This window comes from Caloenas nicobarica, chromosome Z (assembly GCF_036013445.1).
Source record: "Caloenas nicobarica isolate bCalNic1 chromosome Z, bCalNic1.hap1, whole genome shotgun sequence".
Classification (NCBI taxonomy): domain Eukaryota; kingdom Metazoa; phylum Chordata; class Aves; order Columbiformes; family Columbidae; genus Caloenas; species Caloenas nicobarica.
The window spans coordinates 89,322,935-89,349,793 of NC_088284.1; the positions used below are offsets into that span (position 1 = coordinate 89,322,935).

General features: G+C 37.1%; 1 protein-coding gene across 1 annotated transcript in view; it reads right to left on the reverse strand.

Annotated features, from left to right (window-relative positions):
* The window catches only part of LOC136002284 (uncharacterized oxidoreductase ZK1290.5-like), a 52,129-nt gene that overhangs the window by 12,031 nt on the left and 13,239 nt on the right, over window positions 1–26,859 (reverse strand). Inside the window, exons 2-4 of the mRNA XM_065657187.1 lie at window positions 22,698–22,946; window positions 15,467–15,568; window positions 2,980–3,071 (exon numbers count right to left, since the gene is read on the reverse strand). Of these exons, the coding sequence (XP_065513259.1) occupies window positions 2,980–3,071; window positions 15,467–15,568; window positions 22,698–22,946 (443 nt within the window). The remainder of the gene's footprint in view (window positions 1–2,979; window positions 3,072–15,466; window positions 15,569–22,697; window positions 22,947–26,859) is intronic.

The window sequence follows — 26,859 nt, forward strand, 5'->3', positions numbered from 1 at the left end:
TAAATTGTTTTAAAATCCAAACTTACTACTGCCAAGTCAACTACAAACCTTTAACTTCTAGGTTGTAGGTTTCATTCTACACTGTGCTAGAATAAAATATTTGTCATCATTTTACACAGTGTTTAACAGCATTTTTAATAGTAGATTGTTATTTTAAAAGATGCTTGCTCACTACCAAATACCTTAAGAATCCTATATTCTTGAAAAGACAGGCCTTTCCTGCTTCTTTAAAAGTCAAGATGATATTGTTTTTTCCAGGAACCAAGAAGAGAGGCAGATCTTACAACTTGGTATTTAAAACAGCAGCATTGCTTACAACTTTGTTTGCAAACGCTAATAAAGAACCTCCTTTCCCTTGCCTTCCTACTTCCTCCTTTTCACAGAAAAAAACTTTCAATTTTAACATCATAAGAACTGTTGGAATTGTAACAACATCCTAACTTCTTTACGCAAATTTAACACAGCAAAGAAAGAAGTGATTTTCCTTCACTTGTTTTTTAAATATTTAGTCTTCGTATACGATTATTATTTGCAAATGTTCTCTATTTAGAAATAAGTTCATTGAAAGAGTACGCTATTTTATGCATAAATATAGCAAAGATCTTTTGTATTATAAACTCTAGACTGTGAAATAAGAATTCAGTATATCACTTCCATTCCTAATTTAAATTTAGGAATTCATTAGTTATTTGATAATGCTGAAGTAATCTCACTGTCACGCTCAGCAATTCTCCAACACTAAGCATGAAACAGAATAAATACTCTTTTGAGGATAACCTGAACTATAATTTTTAAGATTCCAGTAACCGTAAAGAGTGTAAATTATAACAAAACTGTTCAAAGTGGAGGAGTCTGCAGTGGCGTGGACATTTCATTGCTGGTTTTTTGTTCTTAATTTGGAACAATGCTGTGCATGACTTTAACGAAGTGACTATGGGAATACAGCAGGGGCACCCTCCATCCCCATCCCCAGTATCGCTACCGTCTCAATTTCTCGTCTCCTCTTTTTCAGCCACGGAAGGAGATGCCATCAAATAGCATCAAGAAACACTTTTTCTCCATTAACACTACTGACACAGTAAGCCTGGTAACACTTTGACATTGTGGGTAGGAGAAAATTTCGAAACAAATGCAAGATGACATTTTTTTTTCTTTGCAGTGATTTAGTAGGACACTGAAAGGCTATTTGCATTTAACAGACTACCAACTTATGCCAAATGCCAGTAAGACTTCGAAGATGTATATTTCTGAAAAGGAGACACAATTGAACCTTGGCAAACTCAACAATTCTTAAACAGTCATCAAACTGCCCATCTTAAGACATATTTCAATGGCTTATTTTGAATAATTGAATTTAAATATTTTATATGGTTTTATGTTAACATTACTCATAACTGCCCTTTAGTAACCTTTAGTCTAGCGGACAGCAAAAATCAGACATGTTCGGTTCTGGCAGTCACATTCTGAGCAACCTTTTTGTGGCTGTTTATGACATTAAACCATAAAGAGCTGCCAGAAATCCTCCCCACCCGCACAGAGGGGAAAAGCACGCGCCTGCACCCCAGCCATTCCCGTTCCCAGCTCTATGTGAGCGCGAGCACACTCACTGGCAGGAGGAGGTAGGAACTGGAACATGAACTTCCAGCACAGCTGTGGGCAGAAAACTGCAACAGGGGAAGAGCTGTCAGTGTCCTGGAAGCCTGCCAGTGTGTAGGGGACATTTTTTATCTGCCTAGGCCAGCAAACCCATTTTGCCAGGGCTCTCACAGTACCTTCCTAAATGTGAAGTTTACTGACTGTAATGTGAAATATGAATATGAAATAAAGGAAGAGCAAGGTAAACAGTACCCTTGCATGGATGTACAATCACCTGAGGCTTTCAGTGTCACTTAGAGGAATGACAGAGTATTTGAACACAGGCTCTCCAAAACCTCGTTCACTCTAGAGATGCTAAATGTTCAGTGGGCCTTGAATTTTATTTCTAAACTGTTTTATCAAAAACTGGCACATGGACCATTTGTTTGTGCCTTAAAACCAGCCACAAACAAGTAGTCTGGGAGAAACTGGGGAAACTGCACCAGTACAGGTTAGGGGTTGACCTGCTGGAAAGCAGCACTGCACAGAAGGACCTGGAAGTCCTGGTGGACAATGAGGCAGCAATGTGCCCTTGTGGCCAAGGCCAACAGTATCCTGGGGTGTATTAGGAAAAGTGTGACCAGCAGGTCGAGGGAGGTTCTTCTCCCCCTCTACTCTGCCCTGGTGAGGCTGCATCTGGAGTCCTGCGTCCAGTTCTGGGCTCCCCACTTTAAGGACAAGGAATTACTGGAGGGAGTCCAGTGGTGGGCTACGAAGATGATTAGGGATCTGAAGCATCTTTCTTATAAGGAAAGACAGAGAGCTGGGTCTGTTCAGCCTGGAGAAGGCTGAGAGGGGATCTTATCAAGGTTTATAAATATCTCAAGGGTAGGTGTTAAGAGGATGAGACCAGACTCTTTTCAGTGGTACCCAACGATAAGATGAGGGGCAACGGGCACAGACCGAAGCACAGGAGATTGCGTCTGAATATGGGGAGAAACTTCTTTACTTTGAGGGTGCCAGAGCCCTGAACAGGCTGCCCAGAGAGGCTGTGGAGTCTCCTCTGGAGAAATTCAAAACCCGCCTGGACACATTCCTGTGTGATCTGCCCTGGGTGAACCTGCTTTAGCAGGTGGGTTAGACTAGATGATCTCCAGAGGTCACTTCCAACCCCAACCATTTGTGATTCTGGGAAAAGAAAGGAAGAAGGACTTCTCCCCCACCCTCACTTCAGGTTATCTCCCTGCATGGCTTTCAATATGTATATAGAAAGAGAAGGAATTGTATGACTATGGCTAGTTTGGGTGTACTCTTTGAGGCATAGGGGCGGGAAGGAGATTATTAACCAAAAAAACCAAAGCAAAAACCCAAACCCAGATACTTTAAATATATTTATACACTCACCTGATTGACATGGGGAGTAATCACACAGTCTTCCTTTAGTTGCTCAAGATGACTGATAAGAAAGTTGCTTACACCAATTGATCTACACAAACCTAATGAGCAATAGAACAAAAAAAAAAGTTTTGGGACAATGCTAAGTATTTGGGAGGATGATTTGAAAAAATATCACGTTCAAGAGACAAAATGATTGTATGCATCATTTCCGTATAGCAAAATACTGCAAGGAAACAGAAACCAGCACTGAAATCTAGTTTGACAATATTATCTGAAAGCATGGTTCTGTCACAGTCACACTAGGAAATCATTTTATAATCTAAACACACTGGAAAGTCCCCAGTGTATAAAAACTCCAGGCTAAATTCTGGGAAAGGCTAATGTAGTATAAGCAAAGAACAATTGGACTCCACCAGAATGAAAAGAAGGAAATGGTGTTCTGAGCAGCTTGCCAAAACTAAAGAGAAGTGGAACATTTGCTGAAGACTAATAAGGTGTGAGCAATACAACACAAGGACAAGCAGCCCAAATGAACTATGTAGCACTGCTTATATTTCTATTAGGTAATTATGAGATGTTATGTAAATACTCAGTATGAAAACTTCAACTAAGTGAGCAGTATCTAACAAGAACCAAGAAGCTTAAAAATGTAGCCAGATTTCTCAGCTCCCGTTGACATGCAAATAAATTAAATGGCAGAAGGGTGACAGGAAGGTTATTTTTTAAAATAAGCCTTACATGTGCATACATGTGTATAAATTAAGTGCTGACAGTCCTGAAATCAGCTGTCTGTCTTCAAACCTCAGATACGATAAAGCACAGCTCCCAACACTGGCCTGTCACCACACCTCAGCCCTGACTCATCTCTGATAGTTTGGTCCTTGTTCCCTGCTAAACACAGTTAACAGGGAAACCAACGGTGGTCTCCCCATGCTGTGCGTTCTGCGGACTACAAATCGGTCTCGTTTCTTCAGTTTGCCCTGACTGACTTGATCTGCATTTCAATCTGTCACTGCAGATGGAAAGTCTGTTTCAAGGTGTGTGAACACAGAAGTTCAATCACTGTTGCTAATCCAGTATTTGTTCTTGCCAATTCCATGTAATGTATATGCATGCTCTTTTTTATATACATGCAGACAAATATCTACAGCAAAAAAAGAAAGTTATACTGTTATGCTTTCAGAAAAAAGAAGTAATTGGGCAATTTCAGCCATTTGATGCCAAAAGAATGATTTCTGGACTGAAATTTCCATCATTCCACAGTGAGAATCGCCACTTTCTTGAGGTCAGCAGGGAACTATATGGACCTGCCTTGATTTGAAGCTGGAATATAGACACATAAAAAGCACTATTAAATGCAACTGAGAAATGCGAATACATTAAAAGGAAGAATTTCACTTGAAGTGAAAGCTAATTAAAATGTTGGAGAAAAATGTACTAACCAAGTAGTTATTCCCAGAATGTTTTATGTATTAAAAAAAATAACTCACAAGTAGACTATAAATTGGAATACAAAAATATGAGCTATGAAATTACAAAGTATCTTGAATTTGCAGGTCAGATTTACCTGGGGAAAAAAATTAAATTTTGGTAGTTTTCTATGAAATTCTGCAAATGTAGTTACAGTTTTTGATAATTATTTTAAGCAGATTGTTAAAGCCCTAAAAAACCCCCACGTTTGTGTTAGAAAAGCCACCAACCATATAAATATAGGCAACTTGACCACTATGTTGCTTTTACTTACTTTAGCAGCACAAGCAGATAAGCTGCACAGCAGCAAAACCTGCGCACATGCTACCACTTTTTAATGTGCTTTCATAGAATACAAAAAGGAGAAAAAAAATCCACGAGGAATTAAAATGCTAGACAGCTTCCCCTTACAGAATTTATCAGTGTCGAAGATGTATAACATATTAGGTTATGACCTGCACTATGGCAATTTGCATAATTTGTAGGTAACCTGCCAGAAGGAGCAAAACCTGAGTGTTTGACTTCTACTGACAAACAACCCTGAAGTGTCAACACTAATCAATCATTATGCCAAAGAAGTTAGTAAAACGCTTGCAGTTTTAACACAATGGTGAACCAAAATATTATCGTCAAAAACAAAAAACATGCTGTTATTGCCCTTGAAGAAGAAAGCTTTTATTTCAGGCCGAAATAAAACTCAATCACAGATATGAAAGATGAAAAGGCTTCTGAAACTTGCCAATTTCCACAGAAAGTTTCCATTTTTTCCCCCTACAGTATACTCCAAGATGTTTTGCTTCTAGTATACTTGTCATAGACTTTGAAGTCTGTTCCATAGTCTCATTGCGTTCACTGATAAGAAGTTTTTAGTTAGATATCTCATCAAGAAATTTCACGTCAGTTATGTTTTGTCTTAAAGGTGATCGGAGTTGCTCCCCCTAAAATCAGCATTATGGCATTCCTGTGTTTAGCATGATGCTGCACATAGAAAACTAAATTCAAAATTGCCAAGAAAGTAAACATTTTCCCAGGCAACGGAGAAACAATAATTACAATTTCAATGTTTTTGTGGAACCAGCATTTTCTTAAAACTTTTTTTTAAGGGAATACAATTAAAATATTTTCATTAAATCCACATATTTAGTTTTGGTAAAGTTAGAAGACTTTGTTTCGACCCCATTGGTTTTTTTTTAGTTACAGTCTAACACAAGAAACTTTAAGTGTTTTGACTTTTGTATTAAATTACAATATAAAATACAATAAATATGAAAACAATTGTACAGTCTGACTGTATTAAAAACCTTATTTCAATGCATGGTGGAAACATTAATTCAAAACACTGGAATTTCCCGAAAAATAGAGAGTTTAAATGTCAATGAACAATCAATGAATTCTAGTCTAGAGAATTGTGACCATCTGCTTGATGGAATATTAACACAGTTGCTCTCCATTTTCCAAATCTGGGAGACACTGCCTTAAAGCAGGAGATTATACAGAATTACTTCCACATTTACATCTGCTGGATTAATTCCTAAGAATGAAGAATTAGAAAATTATGGTTAAGAAAACGAAGGTCTGGTTAACTTCTGGGCCTTATCCAACAGACCAACACTTGTGACTATGTATATCTAATAAGATCCATGAAATGATCACATCAGTGGCAGAAATTAAAAAAATACACACTGAGAAACTTGCAGAAAAGGGTTCTGACTCATTGCCCTGAAACAACAGGGTGTGGGGAGGGCACATTTCTTTATATTTCCTCTCTCCTGGAGCTCTGACAGAGGTAGGTTCACCAAAGTTTGTGCCGTGAGTCTCAAAACCACCAGAAAGCTCTTGAAAAAAGGGGGGGAACCCCCCAACGTTTATTTTCAATTTAATACCTGTTTAGTGTGCTTAAAAATCCCATTTCATAAAATTCCAGCACAATTCATGTCTTAGCTGTTATGACAGCAGGTGGTTTTGAAGTCTATACTTCTTTTTACCTTAACCAATTTAACTAGTCCTGAAGTTCAGGCCCTCCAAGGTAAAAGTTTGCAGTGTGCTAGCTGCAATCCCTCTAGAAAGCGCACTTTTAAAATATACATTTATACTGCCCTATTTACAAAGTTAGAGAGCTTTGACTCGGGGAGAGAAAGCATCCTCCTTATCTGCGCGAGGAAATAGGTGGTTTGGCCCCTATGAAGCGGTTTTTGAGAAAGTGCTGGGTGCAATAAACAAAGAGTCTGCAATTCCCCGTTAAGTCCCAAAGCTTATTGAGGCTTTGTCCTACTCCTTGCAACCCTGACTTCACAGGCTTGAAGGAAAACTTGGCAACGACGCTTCTTTTATGCATGCTAAAAATTGACCGACCACAGTGGTGGAATGTAAATTTGCATCCAGCTTTGAGAAACTATCATGAAACTCTGCAAGACACATTAGAAAACATATTGGCAAAATAATGGTTGATCATAATGGGAAGAACTCGGTACCTTTCTGTTACACACACACAAAAAATCTTGGCCTCCATCACACTCTACTACTCCTGGCTGCTGTGAAGCAATTCATCATGCTAATGGACTGGTTTGCAATATAGTTGTGTGTTAAGCTTAAAGCATTTTTATGGCAACCTAGAAAATGATTCTTTTTTTTCCTTCTACTTAGTAAAATACGAAATTATATGAAGTTTCATGGGCAGCGTTAAGTGTTGCAACAAAAAAGCGTAAATATACCGTCTTGGCACCACAATATTGTTTTAGTACAATAGCGAGCCTTATCTTTCTCTAGCACTACTGTGGACTTTTATCAAACTTTTAAATACTCTCTGGAATATCAAATGTACAAAGTTCAGCTCGAAAAGGTTTTTTTAAATTACAGAACTGGATACTGGATTTGTGGAGCCCACTTTCCTCCCCCTCCCTGCTGCTCTCCATGAGTCAGAGCAAGGGAGAATTCCCACGTCCTGTGAACAGTGCCCATTCTGTTATATCTTCTATTCAGGCCACAGAAAATAAACACAAATGGATCCACTTTTCACAAGAGGTCAACTGCAGTAACTGTATCTTTATTAAAGGAGGTTACACAGGTTGAAAAGGTCCACATTTTCTGTGATATGCACGCTAAGAACTTCTCCGCGGGTAAATGGCATTACTCGCAGAAACCATACAAGATTTGATTTCAGCACAGCTCGCTAAATCAAAGCTATGGGCTGAGTGTGCCCCGCATGCAGATTGCAAGCCAGAGCCTTAATAAATAAAGCAGATGGCTCTTAGACAGAACCAATAAGGAATTAACTTCTGAATCTATGCAATAACGCTTGTTCCCATTTCACAGACTAAAACACAGCCACCAAAAGGCTAAGTGTACTGTCTGAGACACACAGAAGACTGTGGCAAAATTGAAAACAAAACAAAAGTCATGCTTCCTCCCCCAAAGGATTTCTTTTTTATCTTATTCATTACCACAGTATAATTACTTATGTGCCTTAAAAATTACTTTCCTGCTATTACAATGCCATGATTTATTACTCCTGCTACAAATCACCTGCGAACCATGACAAACTGTGAGGACAAGAGGAGAGGAGGCATGAGTAGAAGTCAAATTGTCAGCTCCTGTGAAAACTCATTATAAACATTCAGTTTACACAACTGTTAGGTGGCTAATTAGACAGCATAATGCAGCAATATCCTGTTTCCCTGAAAATAAGCCCTAGCATGATTTTTGAGGATTTGAGGATGCTCAAAATATAAGCCCTACTCAAGGCCTAGTTACAGTTCATAAAAAAGTCAATTTAAATACTGTCCAGGCAGCTTTACATGTAAAAAAGTAATAAGTTTTGCAGCAAAAATTAATATAAGACCCTATCTTATTTTTGGGGAAACAGGGTACTAGCTTAATCAATTCTGTGTCTGACCCTGGCTGCTTGCTCTCACTACTTCAATGCAAAAATATCTTAGTTACATTGTCATACTTTTTTCTTGAGTTGACATTACAAACCAGATCAGATTTAAAATAACCCATCAAAAAGGCTGTTTGGTTGTTTTCAAAACTGAAATTCCCTTGTACTCTTACAGATTTTCCCTTCTCTTATGCCAGTTTTAAACATGTGGAATCATACTGTGATACAGGTTTGAAAAAAAGCTGAAAATACATTTTTATATCTAGAACATTCTGCAGCTGCTCACAGTCGAGCAATCAAAACTGCAAAAGCAACACGGTACAGACTCAATCCCGCTATACCTTACGTCAGTATTGCCATCACATGCTATGTTGTGAAAATAACATCAAAATTATCAGCCACTCGGCTAAGTACTTAAAGGCTATTAGAAAAGGTACCCTTCAAACTAGCACTTTGAAAGTATTACAGAGACCACATAGTCAGATGCTAAAGAGTTTATCCTCCCTGTCACTACAATGGCAGAGTCTCCTGAACTGGGATACCTTTTAGACTTCTGTACCAGGGGGATAATGATTCCCAACTGCTATGAGTGGCAGCACCCTGACTGATGTCAATAAAGCAATACTGATTGACAATAGCTAGGAATCCAGGGCTTAAATCCAACATATGTAAAACTGAAAAATTGTGCCTTTTCCCCAAACCATGTACATTTTTTAATCGAGATAAAAAATTATTTTTGATGAGGACTTTACTTTGAAATGTATTTCAGCATTGCCTTCTTCCCAAGAGTTCTTGTGTTCACACTGGGACTCCGAGGCACTTCTGTGTGGGTACACAAATGTGTACGTTTGCTTAAAGTAAGCTAAGGAAAAAGATTTATCAAAATTTTTGACAAAAAGGATTCACTTGCTAGTAAAAAAAGCACAAACAATATACTGCAATAAATAATGAAACAAAGAAGTCTTACTTTTCCACTTAGAATTACCCATGAAGTACTTAAAATTAAAGAAAAAGAGTAAAATATAACAAATGAAGATAGATATTCATGCAAGTTTAGATTTGTTCCCACTTTTACATCTGCACCAAAATGACATTCTATAGCAATTTCTTATTCTTAAATAAGATACTGCACATTATGAACACTTCTTTATTATCTTTAACATAAATATGTGTAGTCATTTTTTTTTGCATACGTCTTTAATTGCTTTCTTATCTGATCAACAGGGTGTGGTGCAACCAACATCCTCACCAACTGCAACCACCTTTGCCCATGAAAACACATCTCCGAACTGTGCTTCTGATAATAACAAGCCCATGAGACATCTTCACCAGTACAGAGAAAATACTATAGCAAATGTGAAAAAGATGTGTTACTAGAAAAATTAGTTACTTACTTTTACTTATTAAAACTTTAGTGCAACTTACACACATTCACAGAGGATTTCTACCAAGAAACACACAAGACAAACACTTTGTGGAGCTGTAACAAATGTTTGTGAATTGTGAATTATTCATCATTTGACAATATAAGCACAGATTCAAAGTAACTTTCAGTAGAATACAAGCAGAATATGTCATTTAGGAAAGGATGTACAAGAAATTTGTGCCAAGTACACAAAACCTGTATTTAGTTTACTGAACCCTCACTCTTACTTTTAAGAACTGACAGAAAATGGAGGAAGAAAAGATGATGATTGAAGTGGTCTATGCACAAAGATGAAAAGGACAAGAATATTGTTAAGGTTGATCAGGTTTCTTCTCTCACTTGGAATTCAGTAAAACGTAACTTTTTCTAAGAACACAGTGACATCATTTCAATTACTGGGCTAAACAATTTCTGTTACTTTATGGGATTCTCTTCAAATCATACACAAAGACTATTAAACTAGTATATTAACAGAATAATTGTATTTATTTTGAAGAGCATTTCTCTATCTTTATCCTCATCATATGTTAACACATTAAGGAATCTCTGATGCAAGTATGAATATTTTATGTGAGCATAAGCTGCATTGCTTACACTAAAAAGATAAGTAAAGAATTTTACTCTTAGTAAAATGGCACTGAGTCCCAGTGGGATCTCAATCCAGAACAACCACTACATTACTACTCTTGCCAGCTTCCAGCAAAAGCTGGGTGCAGGCCTTCATTCTTCCCAACATTTTAGATGGAGGGACAAGTAATCATGTGCATGTGTGTATGAAAAGCTCGCCGAGATGCTGGACTAGCCACAACGCCAAAATCAAGGTCATTAAAGATGCTGCGTACGGAAAGGGTCATTTTGCTAGGAACAGACCAAGTACCAGTGAGCACATATAATGACTATTCATGATGTCAAAGCAGTTTGCCACATTGCTTTCATCTGCCAGCAGATAAATGCCTCTACAAGAATGTTGCAGCTGTCAAGGGAATATTTGACTCAACGTATGTATCTTGGAATGGGTTCTGTACGCAGTCTGGCCCCTGTCCTGAGGTATTGGAGAGGATAATTCCACAAAATCACAATGTATAAGACCACAAAAATTCAAACCATAGCCTTGATATTACAAGAATCCTAGTTGATTTCAGCTGTTACAACAGAAAGAACCAGTTATTATACACAAATGTCTCACTGACCACCACTAAGAATTTTTTCCTCTCTTTTCCCTCAGCACTGTTTATCTCATAACTCTTTAAAGGAAAACTTATATGCAGGCTGTTGAACAAAGACACATGTCTAGAATTCTCTGCCTCTCGGTGCTGCAGTACAGAAGGAGACTTTACTCTATTGCCAACCTTAAGATAGATGCACATCCAGCAATGGAGACACCCGGTTCCTGTGAAAGAGCTCCAATCAAACTGGAGCAGATTAACAAATCACAGAATGAAACAAAAAGCTGCATTATCACGCGTAACAGCATTTAAAGAAACTAATTCTTGATACTGTAAGGTTGCCTGCCGTTAGTAGGAATCAGTTTAACACTAAGGTCTTTCCCACTATGAATAGCTACCAGCTTGGTCTATCAGAAGATACCCAGCATGTTTAAATGGGAGTTTTTAGTGCAGATAGTGCCTTTAGCCCATACTGTCAGGTACACACAACAATTCCGAAAACAGTAAAGAAAATAATAATTATCCTCCCCCATTCATTTGTTCCTAATTCTCAATATAAAGAAGCTGCAGTGACCAACAGTGGAAATTCCTGCAGTTCCTCGGGAGCTTTCCCATCAGAAAAACCTTCTGATCACTTGAGCTGACTACCAAGACCAGGTGCAGAATTCTGATCCCTGAGCTATCACAAGAGATGGCACAATTCCCTCTGGAAGCAAGGCTGGGCCTAAATGTACACAAATCCCAGGGTCTGAAGACTTGTGGAAGACTGTAAGACAAAACAGAAATCTCTGCACTGAATCCTTTTTTTTAACCAGCATGTGAATATCTCATGAATCAAGCAGTGTTATAATTCATTAATATGACAAATAAGCATTCTAATACACTTTCTGTATGATTTGGGGAAAGTACATACAATTTATACATAGATTTTTTCGTTCATGTTATGGAATGATACAATTGACATAGGTTTGTATCCCACTGTGAATATGTATCTACCTTAGTTGACCAGGAGTCAGTGACATTTTTTCCTGGGAAGACCTTTAGGGAAACCAGCAAATTTAATGACTGGACTCTGGCTACACAACAGGAATACTAAAAAACCAAACTAAACCCATAATCTTGCCTTGTTTGTAGGGAAGGAAGGATAGAGGGTAAAAATATACAAATTTCAGGTTAAAGAGGGTGAGATGCTGGTAGAACTTTTAATGGACTCTAACAAACATACTGAAGGATTTAGCCAGGAGAAAATAAAAAACGAGGATATTTAGCCAACGACTCTGTAGCTCAAGGACAAACCAGAAAGACATAGGAGCATGTTCCAGACACAACCCAGAGGGATTAAAACACCTGAAGTAGGTAAAATTTTGGGGTGTGTTATTTTAACATAGGTAGTAAATGTTTTAACTCATATTGTTACAGTAAAGGGCAATAGTGGCTTCAGAATCCCTACGAGTGTGTTTGGGCATGCTCTCATATCTGCCATGGCCTCACTCATGAGAAATCTCAAGAAAAATGCCCAGGATTCTGGGAAATTGTTTTTAACCTGAAGTGAGATCTTGAGATAGCTGCTCTGTCACATTAGGCAGTTGAATGGTGGCTTCAAGCACAAGGGTGAGAGTGCTAAAATATGAAACTTACTTTCGAGTGTGTTCCTGAGACCATAGTCTTGGTGCAGTAACCAGACTGTTTAGTTTCCACAGATGTAAAGCACACTGGATCCAAGGAGTACAGCCCAAAACTTCAGCATGGTAAGTAATCAGCTGGAGAGGGTAACCAGGTCTCTAACAAATATTATTCAAATTCTAATTTTAAATGTTCTGTGTTTCCAGTTCAAATTGTATCACGACGAGAGATTCCTTTGAAAAGTGTTAAACTCAAATTCCTTTTGATGAAATACAAAAACAGCACAGTGGTAAACCACAGTGGGGATTTTTCAGTGATAGCAAAAGATCTTTCTTGTCACCTGAATCCATTATTTTCTATTTGAGAGAATATTTTGATGTTACAGCTCAACTCCAAAACTTCATTAAGAGTACCTATAGGAAGTACTACTAAGCAGTCAAGGATTAAGAAACAGTAAACTTAAGGACACCCACACATCTCCATGAATGCACACATACCAGTTTACACACCAATTTCATTGGCACATGCTGCATTCAAATAACAACAAACCTGCTATTTCTTCTACAGCCAGAGGTACTTAGGAGTTTACTAAGGTTTGACTCATTACAACCTGAGGAGTTTTGTTTAACTTTTTACGCAAGTTTTCTGCTCCCTAAAATATTTAATAATTTTGATAAATAATTCAGGTTGTTTTTTTAACCTGTCACACAGAGTTTTTATTATATGCAGGCAGAGTCTTATAAATCAGTGCATGCTGACCTGGACAGGGGCACAGACCCAGAACCTCTGGTGTCTCTTCCGTTAGCTAGCTGAGAAGATACTTCAGGCCAGAAGCCCTGCAAGTTGTGCTACTGCAGCATCATCCATGTCTCAGCTGCTAAGTGCTGGTTGAAACTATCTTTGTAGATGTGACCTAAAAAAAAAATCTCTCAAAGCTCTGAATGTAGATGCAGTTGGGATTTTTCTTGCATCAACTTGTGACCATTGTGACCCATCTAAAACTTAATACAATCTTTAAAAAATCTGCTTTAAAGAGTTTTACAGCCTTGGGTCCTAACAGTTCATTTACTCTCCTCTTAGAGTAATCGATAATAACTATCGAATAACTAAAAAATACTATTAATAATTCACATTATTTTAAAACATTGCTTGCCCCAGGTAAGCGGAATTTGCAGAATAAATATTAACCTGGATTTTCATTGAAGTTGAAAGAATGAGCTGAAGTTGAAAGAATGAGAATATTTGCACTTAAACAATCTGTGAATACAGAGAAGTGAATAAAGAAAATCTTGTTAACTTCAGCCAGACCAAAGACTTAGGTCAATACTGAGATCTTGTAACCATCTCATAAGTCTCTTACAGACAGATTATCAGTCCCATAACACAAACCGTTTTGGAATTTTTTTCCCCTACAGAGAACAGTGTTTATTGTCCCTGTACTTTCAGATACTCTTCAGTGTGGACACAGCTAATTGCTAAAACCACTAGCAAGTTGAATAATTTCAATATTTCCTTTGTGAATTGACTGCAGAAGCATACTATCCATTTAAATGGTAAATCCTTAAATGTGAAGCTTTTAATTTCTACTGGTTTTTTCCAGAATAAACATTTCCTAAAAAAAAAAAAAAAAGGATTGCAAACAGAAGTCAATGTCTACCTCAATCAATGTCAAGTTCAGAGAAGACAAAGAACTCACCTGTTTAGTATAGAACTTCTATTTTTTTCCCCTCCATAAATGAAGATTTTTTTTTCCCCCCTCGAGTAAGGATTTTGCCTAAATCCTATATCCAGTTCATACCGAGGCTAACACGTTGCTCACATAACACATAGAAAGTCAAACAAAGATATGCAGTAAAGACATGCAGCAAGTGCTTAATCTTCCGTGGAAAGTCTAGTGGTTAACTATGCAAACAAATTATTTAACATTTTCCTCAGGTATCATTGCATTTCTGTGTCCAGAGTGGTTAACATTTGCATGTCATTTCAGTAACACACAGTTACGGTCAGGACAGCCAGAGTCTGTATCTCCTAAAGCAAAAATGGGGAGGTTAATGTTCTAAGGCACTTGATTTAACCACACTAATAATTTTTCCTTCCCCTGCAGATGACCTAACTGAAGTAATTTAGACAACGAGAGCTGGAAAACTTACGCTCAGCTAAATGAATCATGAGTCTATAGAATGCTTATATTCAGAAAAAGACTGAGGGTAGCAACAGGCAAACTGACACAACTGTTGAAGAAATGCAATTGCAGGATAAATAAATATGGTAGTCCACATTGCCCAAGAACTACATGACAGGATCATTTCTTATAACACTATTCCTGTTAATACTTTGCAGTGCACCAAAAATCAAATTGACGGTTACCAAAACTTGAGAGAATAGCTCCCTTCTTTGAATTTTTTTTTCCAAAAGTTAGTACCAAAGATTCTGCAGTTGAGTGTTTGTTCCTCATCTAGCCATTTTGTTTTGTTGACCTTTTCTAAAACACAAATGGATCTATAAAGTACCACAATATATGATAAATTAGAAAATGGCATCATACAATTAAAAATAATCTAAAGGAAGTAAAACTTAGCATGATATACACTTAGAAAAGAGGAGGCTACTACAGAGATGTTCTATAATGGCCTATACATTTCAATGTAATCTGTAGATTTCCTCAAGAAAGTATGCACACCATCATTAATCTCCCAGGAAGAATTTGGCAATATATTCTTTGCAAGCAACACAAAGCTCTCTTATTTAACTTACCAAAATGCTAATGCTGCAGTTTCCGAAGAGATTCACATAACTCACACACACAAATCCCACTGAAATATGAGCATCCAGTTCAAATTAAGTTTTTGAACATCTCTCCCCATGAATTCCCCAAATCCCAAACTGCACTATAAATCCTCCTGCCAATATAGGTTTTCATGATTATATCACCTTTCTCATAGAGCTCCTCCATTGCTCCCCAGGTTTCAGCACGGACCTCTCGATTGCTTTTACCAGGAACATATGCATCAGGCCAGTGTATTAAATAAAGATCTACAAAAGAAGCAGAACCAGACTACTCATTAAAGTGTCCCCAAAATATATATATCTGTATCAAACCACATGAAACAGCATTTTCCCTCCATAATGGCCCCTGACATATTATCATTGAAACAGCTACAAACACTACCCTGTGATCATTACTGTACGCATCCATTTAGTTTTAATAAATGAAGTCTACAACATTTCATTGACAACTAAAGGTAGCAGAAGCTGCACATGTGCCACAGGTTTAGGTCACTGTAACCAGAAGTTCATGGGCACATATGCACCTAATAAACTCTCAACATACACCAAGCTCCAGCAAAATCAAGGTCACTGGAATTAAGGCTGGACTACTGCTCAAGTACAAGTCTTGAAGCTTATGGAAGATAAGTATGTCTGGTGGTTCTACAGATATTTTATACAACTTCTGCAGTGGGTCTGGGTTTTTTTACCTTCCTAAAGAATACTTCCTTTTATGAATTTCTGTTGGAAATTACAGCACATTATTTCATGCAGGTTTTTTTTTCTAAAATTTCGTGGCAGCATTTGTGATTTTTAAAAAAAATATTATTTTAAGGGAACAAAATTATGCTTTACTAGATTTTATGGAATGTTTGCACAATTTCAAACACAATTAAGATTTACTGCTGATGAAATTACCCAGGCAGCTATTGAAATTGGCTATCTCAGGACAGCATTTTTTGCTGTCTCCATGCAAGAAAAGACTATCCTTCTACTGAAAAAGGAAGCATTTCCAACAGAAGTTAAAAATGAGAAATTTACATGTATTGGACTCAGAGTTCCAAATCAGACTACCTAACTTTCAAAAATGACAGGATCTATAACGCCTTTATAAGTTTGTAGACACTGCTAGACATTCTGAAGGAGAAACTTAGGAGATTACTTTGAAAACAACTACATTTCTACTTAAATTCTAACTGCAGATTGAGCAGGTAATTGCAGGCACCCCAATCAAAGAGGTGTGGGTCTTTGCCACATACATTAGTGTGACACAGAACAGGAAAAGGAAATAAATGCATGACTGAGATGTGCATCATTGTGCTTTATAATGCTCCTTTTTTGGCCGTTCGAATATAGAGTTAAGAAACAAAAAATTTGCAATGAGCAGAGTTTTTTGTTCTTTGAATGCATCACACCATTCATTTACAGCTCCTCTTTGTGAAAACACAGATCTTTGCCAGAATTTTTTTATTTATATTTATTGACATTTAAGAACTGCACTAATGATTACTATAGCACTGGGCTGGTATATTAGCTTTCCAACTCCATAAATACAAATTCAACCTCAATTTAAGAGGAAAAGGTAATGTGAAATTCACTAGAACACACCAGTTCCCATTTGTGTGCATCACTGCAACACTGTTACAGAGAGTATTTTGCTTAGACTAAGAATCTAATTAGAACAGTACAGAATTTTGTATAGTAAGATATATAACAGATGTACTGAGGAAAAAATTATTTTGGGTGTATCACAAATATCATGAGCTAAATTTGCACTTCCTGATATCAATAACCCATTAGACTTTTAAACATAATTGCTCAGACAAGCAAACATCACTCATATATGATTTGCAGCATCTGGATTTATGTCAAATTTAAAGAGAAAGTTGCTCATTCTTTGCCCTTATATACATAAAATCCACTCTCAATTTTGAAAAAATATTTTTAAAAAGCAGTCTTATCATTGATCTCTGAATAATACTTACCTAATTGCTCTGAAAAAAAGAGCTGTATTTATTAAGAATAAATACCGTGTATCATAGTATTGGAATAAATACCAATTCCTGTGACACTTAAGTGAAAAGAGCTGCTTAACTATGCAGAAACAGGTCATATGGCGTCAACAAAAAATAATCAGTAACTTCAGCAGAATTTTACCAAAAGCTACTTTACCAAAAGCCTAAATATTCAGTCAGATATCAGAGTTTGCAAATGTTCACAGGAATCACACCATGGATTTCCACATACAAAGACGCTTTGTACTCAGCCCAAGAAATCGAAGTGCTCTCAGAAGAATGACTTCTAACAGATTTGATGACTGAAAGATCTCTGGCCTTGGATATGTAAAAAAAGCAGTACATCACCCTTCCCTGTATTAGTGTCTGAGACTTCTTCAATGCAAACATGATTGTCTGTTGGTCCTTTATTTTAGAAAGGTGATACTATCAGGTATGTGACATCCATATCATCTTATTATGTTTATTTTAATTGAGGATTTTTGTTGAAATAAAAATTACATCACAGTCAGAAATATATGCATTTAAGGCTGGAAAGCATCTAGTGGATCACAAAGTGCAGTCCTCCTGACTGCAAGAAGTGCTCATGAAAGCTGTAGGGCAAAGGTACCTTAACTCAGAGGTAAGCAGTAGAATGGTTTTTCTGCCAGTCATGCACAAACCACCCCGGCACAGTGAGAAGCAGAGGGAATCCAATGTACCTTGCAATGAGCAATGGAGATGACACCCTATTTAGATAAACTAAGCACAGTTCATTTTAAGTTAGAGCCTGCTCACTTCTTCTATGTCTGTTAGAAAACTTGTTGCCACAATATCTGTAGGCCAATAAAAACAGCGAGCACCTCACAAACCAAGGTCTACGGTTTCATCTTTGTACACACATTCACACTTACGCCCATGCAGTCTCTCTTGCTTGAAATATTTCCCCTCCTGTGGGTTATAAGAACACACATGCTCATTTTCATTTTGGAGGCAAGAAATTAGTTTTAAATCATTTATCAAAACAGCTTAAGGTTCTAGTAATCAAGTGATGTGTAACTTTATCACTGGAGGATTTACAAACAGCACATTTTTATCTGTTGAGAACGATGGGGTTGTGTCTTGTAGCATGGGATAGATTAATCAATACTTTGATATGTCTTCCAACCATATTTTTCTTTTAAATACCCTTAAAACAAAAAAACCCCAAGGATTCACAGTATCAGGATGCACTTGACAAAGAAGGAAAAAAAAAAAACCAAACCAACATTCACAATCAAACTTCGTATTTACTGGCTTTTTGGGGCATCCTTTACAGACCATCAGGCTGTAGTGGTACAGCTGTAAGTGAGGCCTGAAGTTCAAATGTCAAAATGCAGTGCTACAGGAAGGCTAAAATTAACACATGAACTGTGTTCCCACAGACATTTAAAATAGAATGGCTTATTACTTCTCAGTGGTTGCAGCACCTACAATCAACAGTTGTCTTAGCTTAAAAGTACAGGGACATTTTACACATTTAAAAGCCAACAGCATGTTGTCATGCAAATAAAAGTTTGCAATTCTATTCCAATTCCTAACACAATATTAAAAAGGTCAAAATTCACTAAAACAAACACAGCTTTGAAGAACAAGCCCTGGTCCATATAAAATCTAAAAGCAAAAGGATATTTTTCAATGATTTGCATAGTTATCTTAATGAATGATTGTATTTTCCTTGCTTTTCTCAACTGTCACTATACTAACTATGTACATGATGTATTTTTCTCTCCCACTCAATCTCTTTTTTTTAAAATGGTTTTTATTCTGTTGGAATGAGGATCAATGTGAAGCAACCTCCAAAGTGTTCTGACTTAACACGCAGTCTGAACTGGGTGTATTATGATAATTCATGTGATTCTTTTGTGACACTGAATATGCTGATAGAACACTTGTCCAGCTCCAGGTGAGGATTTGTGATAGGTTGGATTTCCCTGAATGCGACAGACTCGAAACAGTCAAAAGGAAAATAAAATTGTTCATGAATTCAGTAACCCACAAATCACATTCGAGGAGAAGTTACTTTGGAGGTTTGATCCAAATCCCAAGGAATGTATTCTGCTACTGCCAAACCTGCAAGATTTGCTGCCATTTCATATTGGTTTTCTGTGACTGCTGGTTCAGGACCACATTTAGAAAATGCAAGCAGCAGAATATCTGTTACAACCACTGCCCACAAATAATACAAATTTCCAGCTTCTCACGGATATATAATCTACTGAATAAAAACACTGGAACACTGCTATCTTAATACCAGTTGCCCAAAAAGTGTTTAATCAAAAAGGTTTCATAATAGTATTTTACATGGAACATTTTTTCTCTCAAAAAGCTGTAACTGCTTTCAACAGTTTGTCTGTTGCAACAGCTGGCATTCTATATACTGCTAATGCACAGATTTATCAATTCCTGTTAGATTACTTCCCAAGTCTCCTATTCAGTCTGCGTGGACAGACTGTGTAGCCCATAAGGATCCTCAAGAAAATTAACAGGACCCTCCTCGGAACAAAGAGCTCAGCTGCACATTTAGCTGCCACGGCTCCTACAGCTTTTTCTTTTTGCAGTCTTCCGAATGACTAAGTTCCTTCCAACATAAAGGTCTAACTTCACAGAGAGATTATTTAGGATTTTTCAATTTTCTATATGAACCGCGTATATTTACGGAAATGCTGTGAACCCACACATATTTGTTTAATATCATACAATGAAACCAGGAAATTCTGATTTAGGTACATTTCACATAACTTTATTTCACATTCCTATTTCACAGAAAAACTGCCAGCTTTAACACATGCTTGTAACTAAAGAATTTACTTTCCTAAATAAGCTTGGACACAAATGGGCCTGTTATTACCAGATCTTTTCTCGTCATGGGTTTCATGTCCTCTCTATGGTATAGGCTGGCCAGCAGAAAAGGGACACAAAATACAGATATGAAGGAAAACAGAGCTAGGGTATCTAAGCTCAGTTCTACAAGCTTATAACCATATTTCCAAACTAATCTTCTGCATTGCAGTTACTTTTGCTAGGCTTGTGATAAGCCTCAATTTCCAACAAAAAGTTCTTACTCTCTGCAGTTTTGAAACATTTGAAAAGTTTGTATTTCAAGATATTGCCACTTTTTACTTGAAAATCCTTCCAAATCACCTTCCAGCTGAGTACTTTCAGACAGGAGGTCCAGGACTCTCTAAAGCATGATGCTTTCTCTGAACCTCATGAAACAGACCACATATTGTACCTCTTCTATAGGCTTACTTCACCAGCATATATAGCACTAAACACAGAACTCAGCTTTAACTCTTTTACACGAGTGCAGATCCTACAGTGTTTAACAAAAATGGTCTGTGGAGCTAATCCAACAGAGATTAAGCTCAAGCAGCCAAAACCACTACTCCACTTGCCATCCCATCCTTCTTGCAGAGCTCATCATCCTCACTGACAGGTCAGTGAATTGCATGTGAAATATCTCCTAAGCCATCACAGCTTACAAATCATCAAGCTAAAGCAAGCTGAAGCCAGCACTGATTTAGGTCACTATGTCAGACCAAGTGATGGTTCAGGAAGAGCTTTATAAATTTTTTTGACATCTCCACATTAGTGGAAAAAAGGTGAGGAAGGAGGGAAGATGGGTAAGTGTATTTAAAAAAAAAAAAAAAAAGTAAAAATCTAGTATGGAAGCAAATTGCACAGACAGTTGTAATACTCCTTCATTTGTCTTACTAACATGAGCAAAAGTAGCCTCAGAGCTGAACATATCTGACAAACTGAAGTTCTTTCCATTTATGCCAATCAAAGGATTCACCTGCATAGTGACAGTATTTGTGCATTTCTGGCTTGCAGGTATTTTTTCCCTTGTTTCATGTATTTCTGCGTAGCAGCAATATGTAAACTGAGTGAATATGTAAATTGTGTGAGCACCTACTTTATCAGTATACTATCTGAGAAAATAAAACCAAAATACAATACTAAAAGGAATCACTGAAAATAATTTCCTGGAAGTGAGTCAAGTTTTCCTCTCATCAACATTCAGCACCAGTGTTATAGGAAGCACAAAAAGCAGAGAGGAGAAAACATGTTATTTCTTAATTTATTGGAGAAAGTCAGGGTTTGAAACTTTGCTTATGAAAGTCTACTTGCAGTGACCTGTATTTGCATGGGACAGACAAAGAGATTTTAATTAATTTTGCATTATTCTGTACCTGTGCAGGAAGTTAAGGGACACATTTCCAGAAAGAATGGAGCCAAAGATGTGCCTACAAATATCTCAGTCTTTAACAGATACTGGTTTGGGGTTTTTTTGCCTTCATCTTACAAACTACCCAAGCAAAAAAGCCAGTGAATACATCACACAGCTGCCATTAATATTATACACCGTTAGTTCTGTGAAATCTGTACTTCACAAAATCTGTTCACTGCCTCATTAAAGTTTATTTATTGGTAACAGGGGGACAGAGTGAGGAAAAAGAAGCAAATTGAGGTTTGTCAGGACACTGACAGATAATGTCTGACGGTTAAGTCCACTATTGCTTGATGATCAACATAAACATTATCTCCACTAGTGTCATTATTTCAGATAATTATTTTAAATCCATCTTCCTCTACATTTACTTTCTTTTCATTGCTCCAGCTAGGGCAGAAGCAGCAAAAGCATTCAAAAAAATACCATGTTTATTTTTATCAGGTACCTCCTCTCCTATGACCTGTTGCAAATAATTAATTTGCATTGTTATTGTAGCTCTTTGCCTGTCTAATAAAGGTGTAAGAATATCACATCTTTTACTACCAGAAGTTTATGACCAGAGGAAGTTTGAAAGTGTGTAAGTCTAATTCAGTGTTAGTTAAATTTTGTCTTCTAAAGTTCGTAGCTCCTTCTAACATTTTCCCCAAGGTATATTGCATCAGACAGACCAAACCAAAGGCAGTTATTCAGAATTTTTAAGAGTTAATAGACCTACAAAACGAGTTTTAGAAAAGACTCCCATTCCTTGAGATTTAACAGACCACAGAAGAAATTAGGCATTTTTGTCACCCTGTTACCAATGAATTATTGCAAGGTTTATGAACTCTTGTTTCATGTGTTTTTAGTAAAATACATACAACTCATGTGGTAGTTCCTCAAATCAACTTAACAAGGAACTCTACCTTGATCTGTTTTAAAACATTCACAATAAAGAAAAATTCTGTGCTCTCGGTTATATGCATGTGAACTTCCTAGACAACAAATAGAACAAGAAATCTGCAAATGTGTAAATAAAGGCAGAATTTGGTTCCTGTGATCTATCTGTTCTACATCTTTTTTTCAGGAGTTCATTAATCTGCAAATACACGGAACGCGCAATAAATGAACTATATATAAAGACTCATACCAAGATATTCGACACCAAGTCGTTCACACGACTCCAAGCAGGCTTTTTTGGTGTTTTCATAGCCATAATCACTATGCCACAGTTTGGTAGTTATCCAGAGGTCTTCTCGCTTCACATCACTCTCTTTGATGGCCTTTTGGAGGAGAGATTCACAGCCGTATCTTTTTGCTGTGTCAATATGACGAATGCCACATTTTTGTAATGCATGGACCACAGCATCGTGGGAGTAGCCACCTTGATGGGAAGTACCTAAACAAACAAAATCAGAAGTGAATTGTCAGCCATGAATTATGAGGGACATATTTTATCGTTCTTTTTAATTTTTGTATGTTTACACAGAAGCTTCTTATTTCTAGACTGGGAAAACCATGAAGTGCTAGAATGCTGACACTGATCAGAAATAACTCCACCAAAATCAAATATCATCAGCATGTAACTGTAAAGAAGTGATTTCAGAAGTCAGGCTGAAGACCATCAAAGAGAAAACGCACACTTTATGGAAAATTAATATATGGCACTTCATTTTTATATAGGAGTACAGCATTTACAGACAAAAATATTAACAATGAGAAATAAAATATAATTTCAAAAGCTATTTACTATGCAGAAAGCATATCCTGAAACCTTTACTCTGCTGAACTCCTGGTAGCTTCAAGTTATTACTATATTGTACAACTCCAGACCAGGCCATACCGCAGGTGCAATTCACATAATGTCAAGCTCAGCAGTAACCAAAACAATGGAATCCTACACAAGAGCTACAGAATGGGCATACGGGGGTTTCAGTAACAAAGTACTGTAACTCGCATTGTGTAGGTATTCACTGGATGTGTATTTTGCATGTCAAGGGGACGGAAGGAGGAGGAGACTCAGCAGGAAAAGCAACCAGCAGGAGGACCGTCAGATAAAGAACTGGTTGAGAACAAGAAGGATGATGTTTCTACTTACCCTTTCCTGTTAGTTGTTTTTCCTGCCATGAGCCCCTCACCCATTCACCCTCACTCACACACTTCCCACAAACAGTATTTTCTACAGTTTGTTGGAGGAAATGCTCAGTCAGTCCCAGTCAGCTCCCAAAGCCACCTTCTGAAATGGTGCTTAGTACTTCAAGGCCTTAGCGCTATCGACAACAGCCAGCACGCAGACGGCTGCGTCACTGACTTCAGGAGGGCCCCATAGAGTTGTGACAGTCGAGGGCAACAGGGTCTTCAGCCACTGCTGAGTCTAAATAAAGGACTCCAGGTCAAAGAAAAAGAATATAAAGTGAAATTTGTATCTGCCGCTCCTCTTTCCCTCCAAACATAAGGTTTACTTCTACATCAAACGCTAGCTGTGTGTTATGAATTTAACACGTCTATGGCCACCCAGGTTGCCAGAGAAAGGAAGCAAATGAAAACACACACACAGTTACCTCAGGCTCATCCTTAGAACCTCCCACCCTGAACTGGAGAGAGAACACCCACGGCAGTCTGTGACTTGCTCACACACGTCCTAACAATGCGTGCAAGAACAAGGAGAACTTACAAAAGTGCTACTTGCGTGTAAGGCAAGCCAGGCTCTCCTGAATGCTGATCATTTTTGTTCATTCCTCATCTTGGAAGGAAAGCCAATGATACCTCTGTAATCTTGTTCAACACTCCAAGTCATCTAAAATAAAATCTCTTATGGTTTGATGTGACACAAATACTCCTGCGGATCAGTACACCCTGGTGATCACAATGGGACAATCCCCACTTCATGTTTGTGACCTACAAAATGTGGAGTCTTGAATTCTTGACTTATCTTCATGGATTTTAAAGTGACGGAATTATAATACTATATTCCTACAATTTTGACATGCATATCAGAAGTATTTTACCTTCCAAATGTAAACAAAGTTTTAATGGTTTAAAATACAAAACTTTACAACTTTTTTTCCTCCATAGCCACTAATTATGAATAATAATTGACTTAATTTCTGAGTTATCTAGAAACAGATGTCCCTATAACTTGTTTTACATCAAAGTAAGTAGAGCTAGATCACTTTACACTTTCAAAATAGCTATTTCAAAATCTTAATGAATGTTATAGAATTTTAGATGAATGCAATCCTACTACATTGCAACTATGGGTAAAGAATATACATGCAATTAGTACATTATTCAGATCCTAAAGGAATTTTATTAAAGAATTATATAACCAGCACAGAAAAATTACTACACTTTTTTATAACAATCCTTTCACTTTTAATAAGCTGGTATTGGTGCCAAATAAATGATGTTGTAACTATTGTGTCTGTTTCTGGCTGAATGGACATTTCTAAGCACAGAATGAATGGAGTTCATTTAGAGGTCTTGCAAATGGACTCAGACTCTTTTCATGCATAATGGATTTCAGTAAGAACATTTAGGACAATCAAGTTTTTTTTAACTTAACCCTTTTAAGTAAAAGAGAAAGAGTGGGAAAGAAGGAAAATTCAGAATAATTTTGTTATTGTTCCCCATTCAGTTATGGCATGCACACTTGTTTCATGGGAAATAAAGAGATCAAGATCAGTCAGGAGGGAATGATCTCACTTTCTGTGCCTAAAAATGAACTACAACAGTCCTGATGCACTATATAGTAATTAAAAAGAAAATTATTTAATATTGCCACTTTGCAAGCCAACTTAATAATGAACAACAGGTTTCTAAGTTAATTATGCTACTACCATAACAGCTTATAGACTTTAGAAATCACAGTTTTCTTGTGTTTACTCATGATTAAATATGTTTACAATTCACAGATGCAGAAGGTTGACAAAAGAAGGTGGAATGACTTATATTTCTATTTTGTTATGTTTTAAATCCAGACTTAACATTATTTTAACACATTAACATTCTCATATGTCTGGGATTGCTCTTTGTTCAGAGAGATGCAATTCACACTGTACCTGTATATTTAAAAACAAAATCCAATCTCACATTTAAAACTAAAATGAACTAGCACCCATTCCATCCGCTTACTGTTTCTAAAAATATTGCCTTAATATGAATTCTCTGATAAAAAAAAATAGGAATTCCTTTTAATAAATGACATAAAATACAAATAAGCTGGGAAAGGCTCTATATTTTTTAGCTAGTATTTTAACTTGTTTTCCTAGGGAAATAGCACTGTTCTCTCTGACTGAACTAACCCAAATTGGACCGATCTGAAGATGTCTGAGATAATTACATTCCTACAGATTTTGTGAAAAGCAGTGGCTGGGAGAGACAAGGATACTGCACTGGAAACATGGACAGGTCAAAGGACACAAATCTATTGAAAACTAGAATTAATTAGTTACGTTGTTTTTGTCATGATTACTCATCACTTTCGTGATATCCTAAAGAACACTGCTATCAAAACCAGGATGAGAAACGTGCTCTGGCAATCCATAAAACATTCCAAAGATGATTAGGAAGGCAGAACCTGTTCACAATGTGGTTGCTACAGGAAAGAAAAAAAAAATCCAACATCCACACACCAAACAAAACACAACTAACCAAACACCCCCAAAAACCCAAAATCCCCACACCATCAGCTACGTGCCACCCCCTCCCTCCCCGAAATGACAAAATCAACAACATCCCCCCCTCAATCTCCTCCCCCTTGAAAAACAGAAAAATGCAAAACAACTAACAAACCAAAACGCTACCCCCCCTTATGCACTATCTCAGCTGACCCTCAGCCTCATTAAACTTTCTGTTCTCCTTCACGGAAACTGCAGAACTACGGAGTTCCAAAGCACCAGCAGTTTTTCAAAAGAGAATCAGGACCTACTTTCTCTCCCTGCTTTCTCTCTCCCTTTGTAGAGTGTGCCTTTCTGATCTTTGTGAAATGTGAAAGTATTATTTATCTGTATAAAAATATTCTTTGACGTAAAGAACTTTGGCTACTTGAAATCAATGGAATCACTTAGATTAGAAGAGTTCCTGTTTAAGAAACTGCAGCCACGATATTTAGAGATCATATCAGAAATGAATGCTCTTCTGACATGAGTACTCAAGTACTAAATTAAAACAGCTGACAAAAAAAACACCTACAGAAATGCCCATTCCTTTGCTGATTTTATCTCCAAGTAATTGCTCAAGTAAAGAACTCTCAAAAGCAAAAGCTCAAACATCCTTTTATTAATGTTTACATACTCATTGTGTATATATGG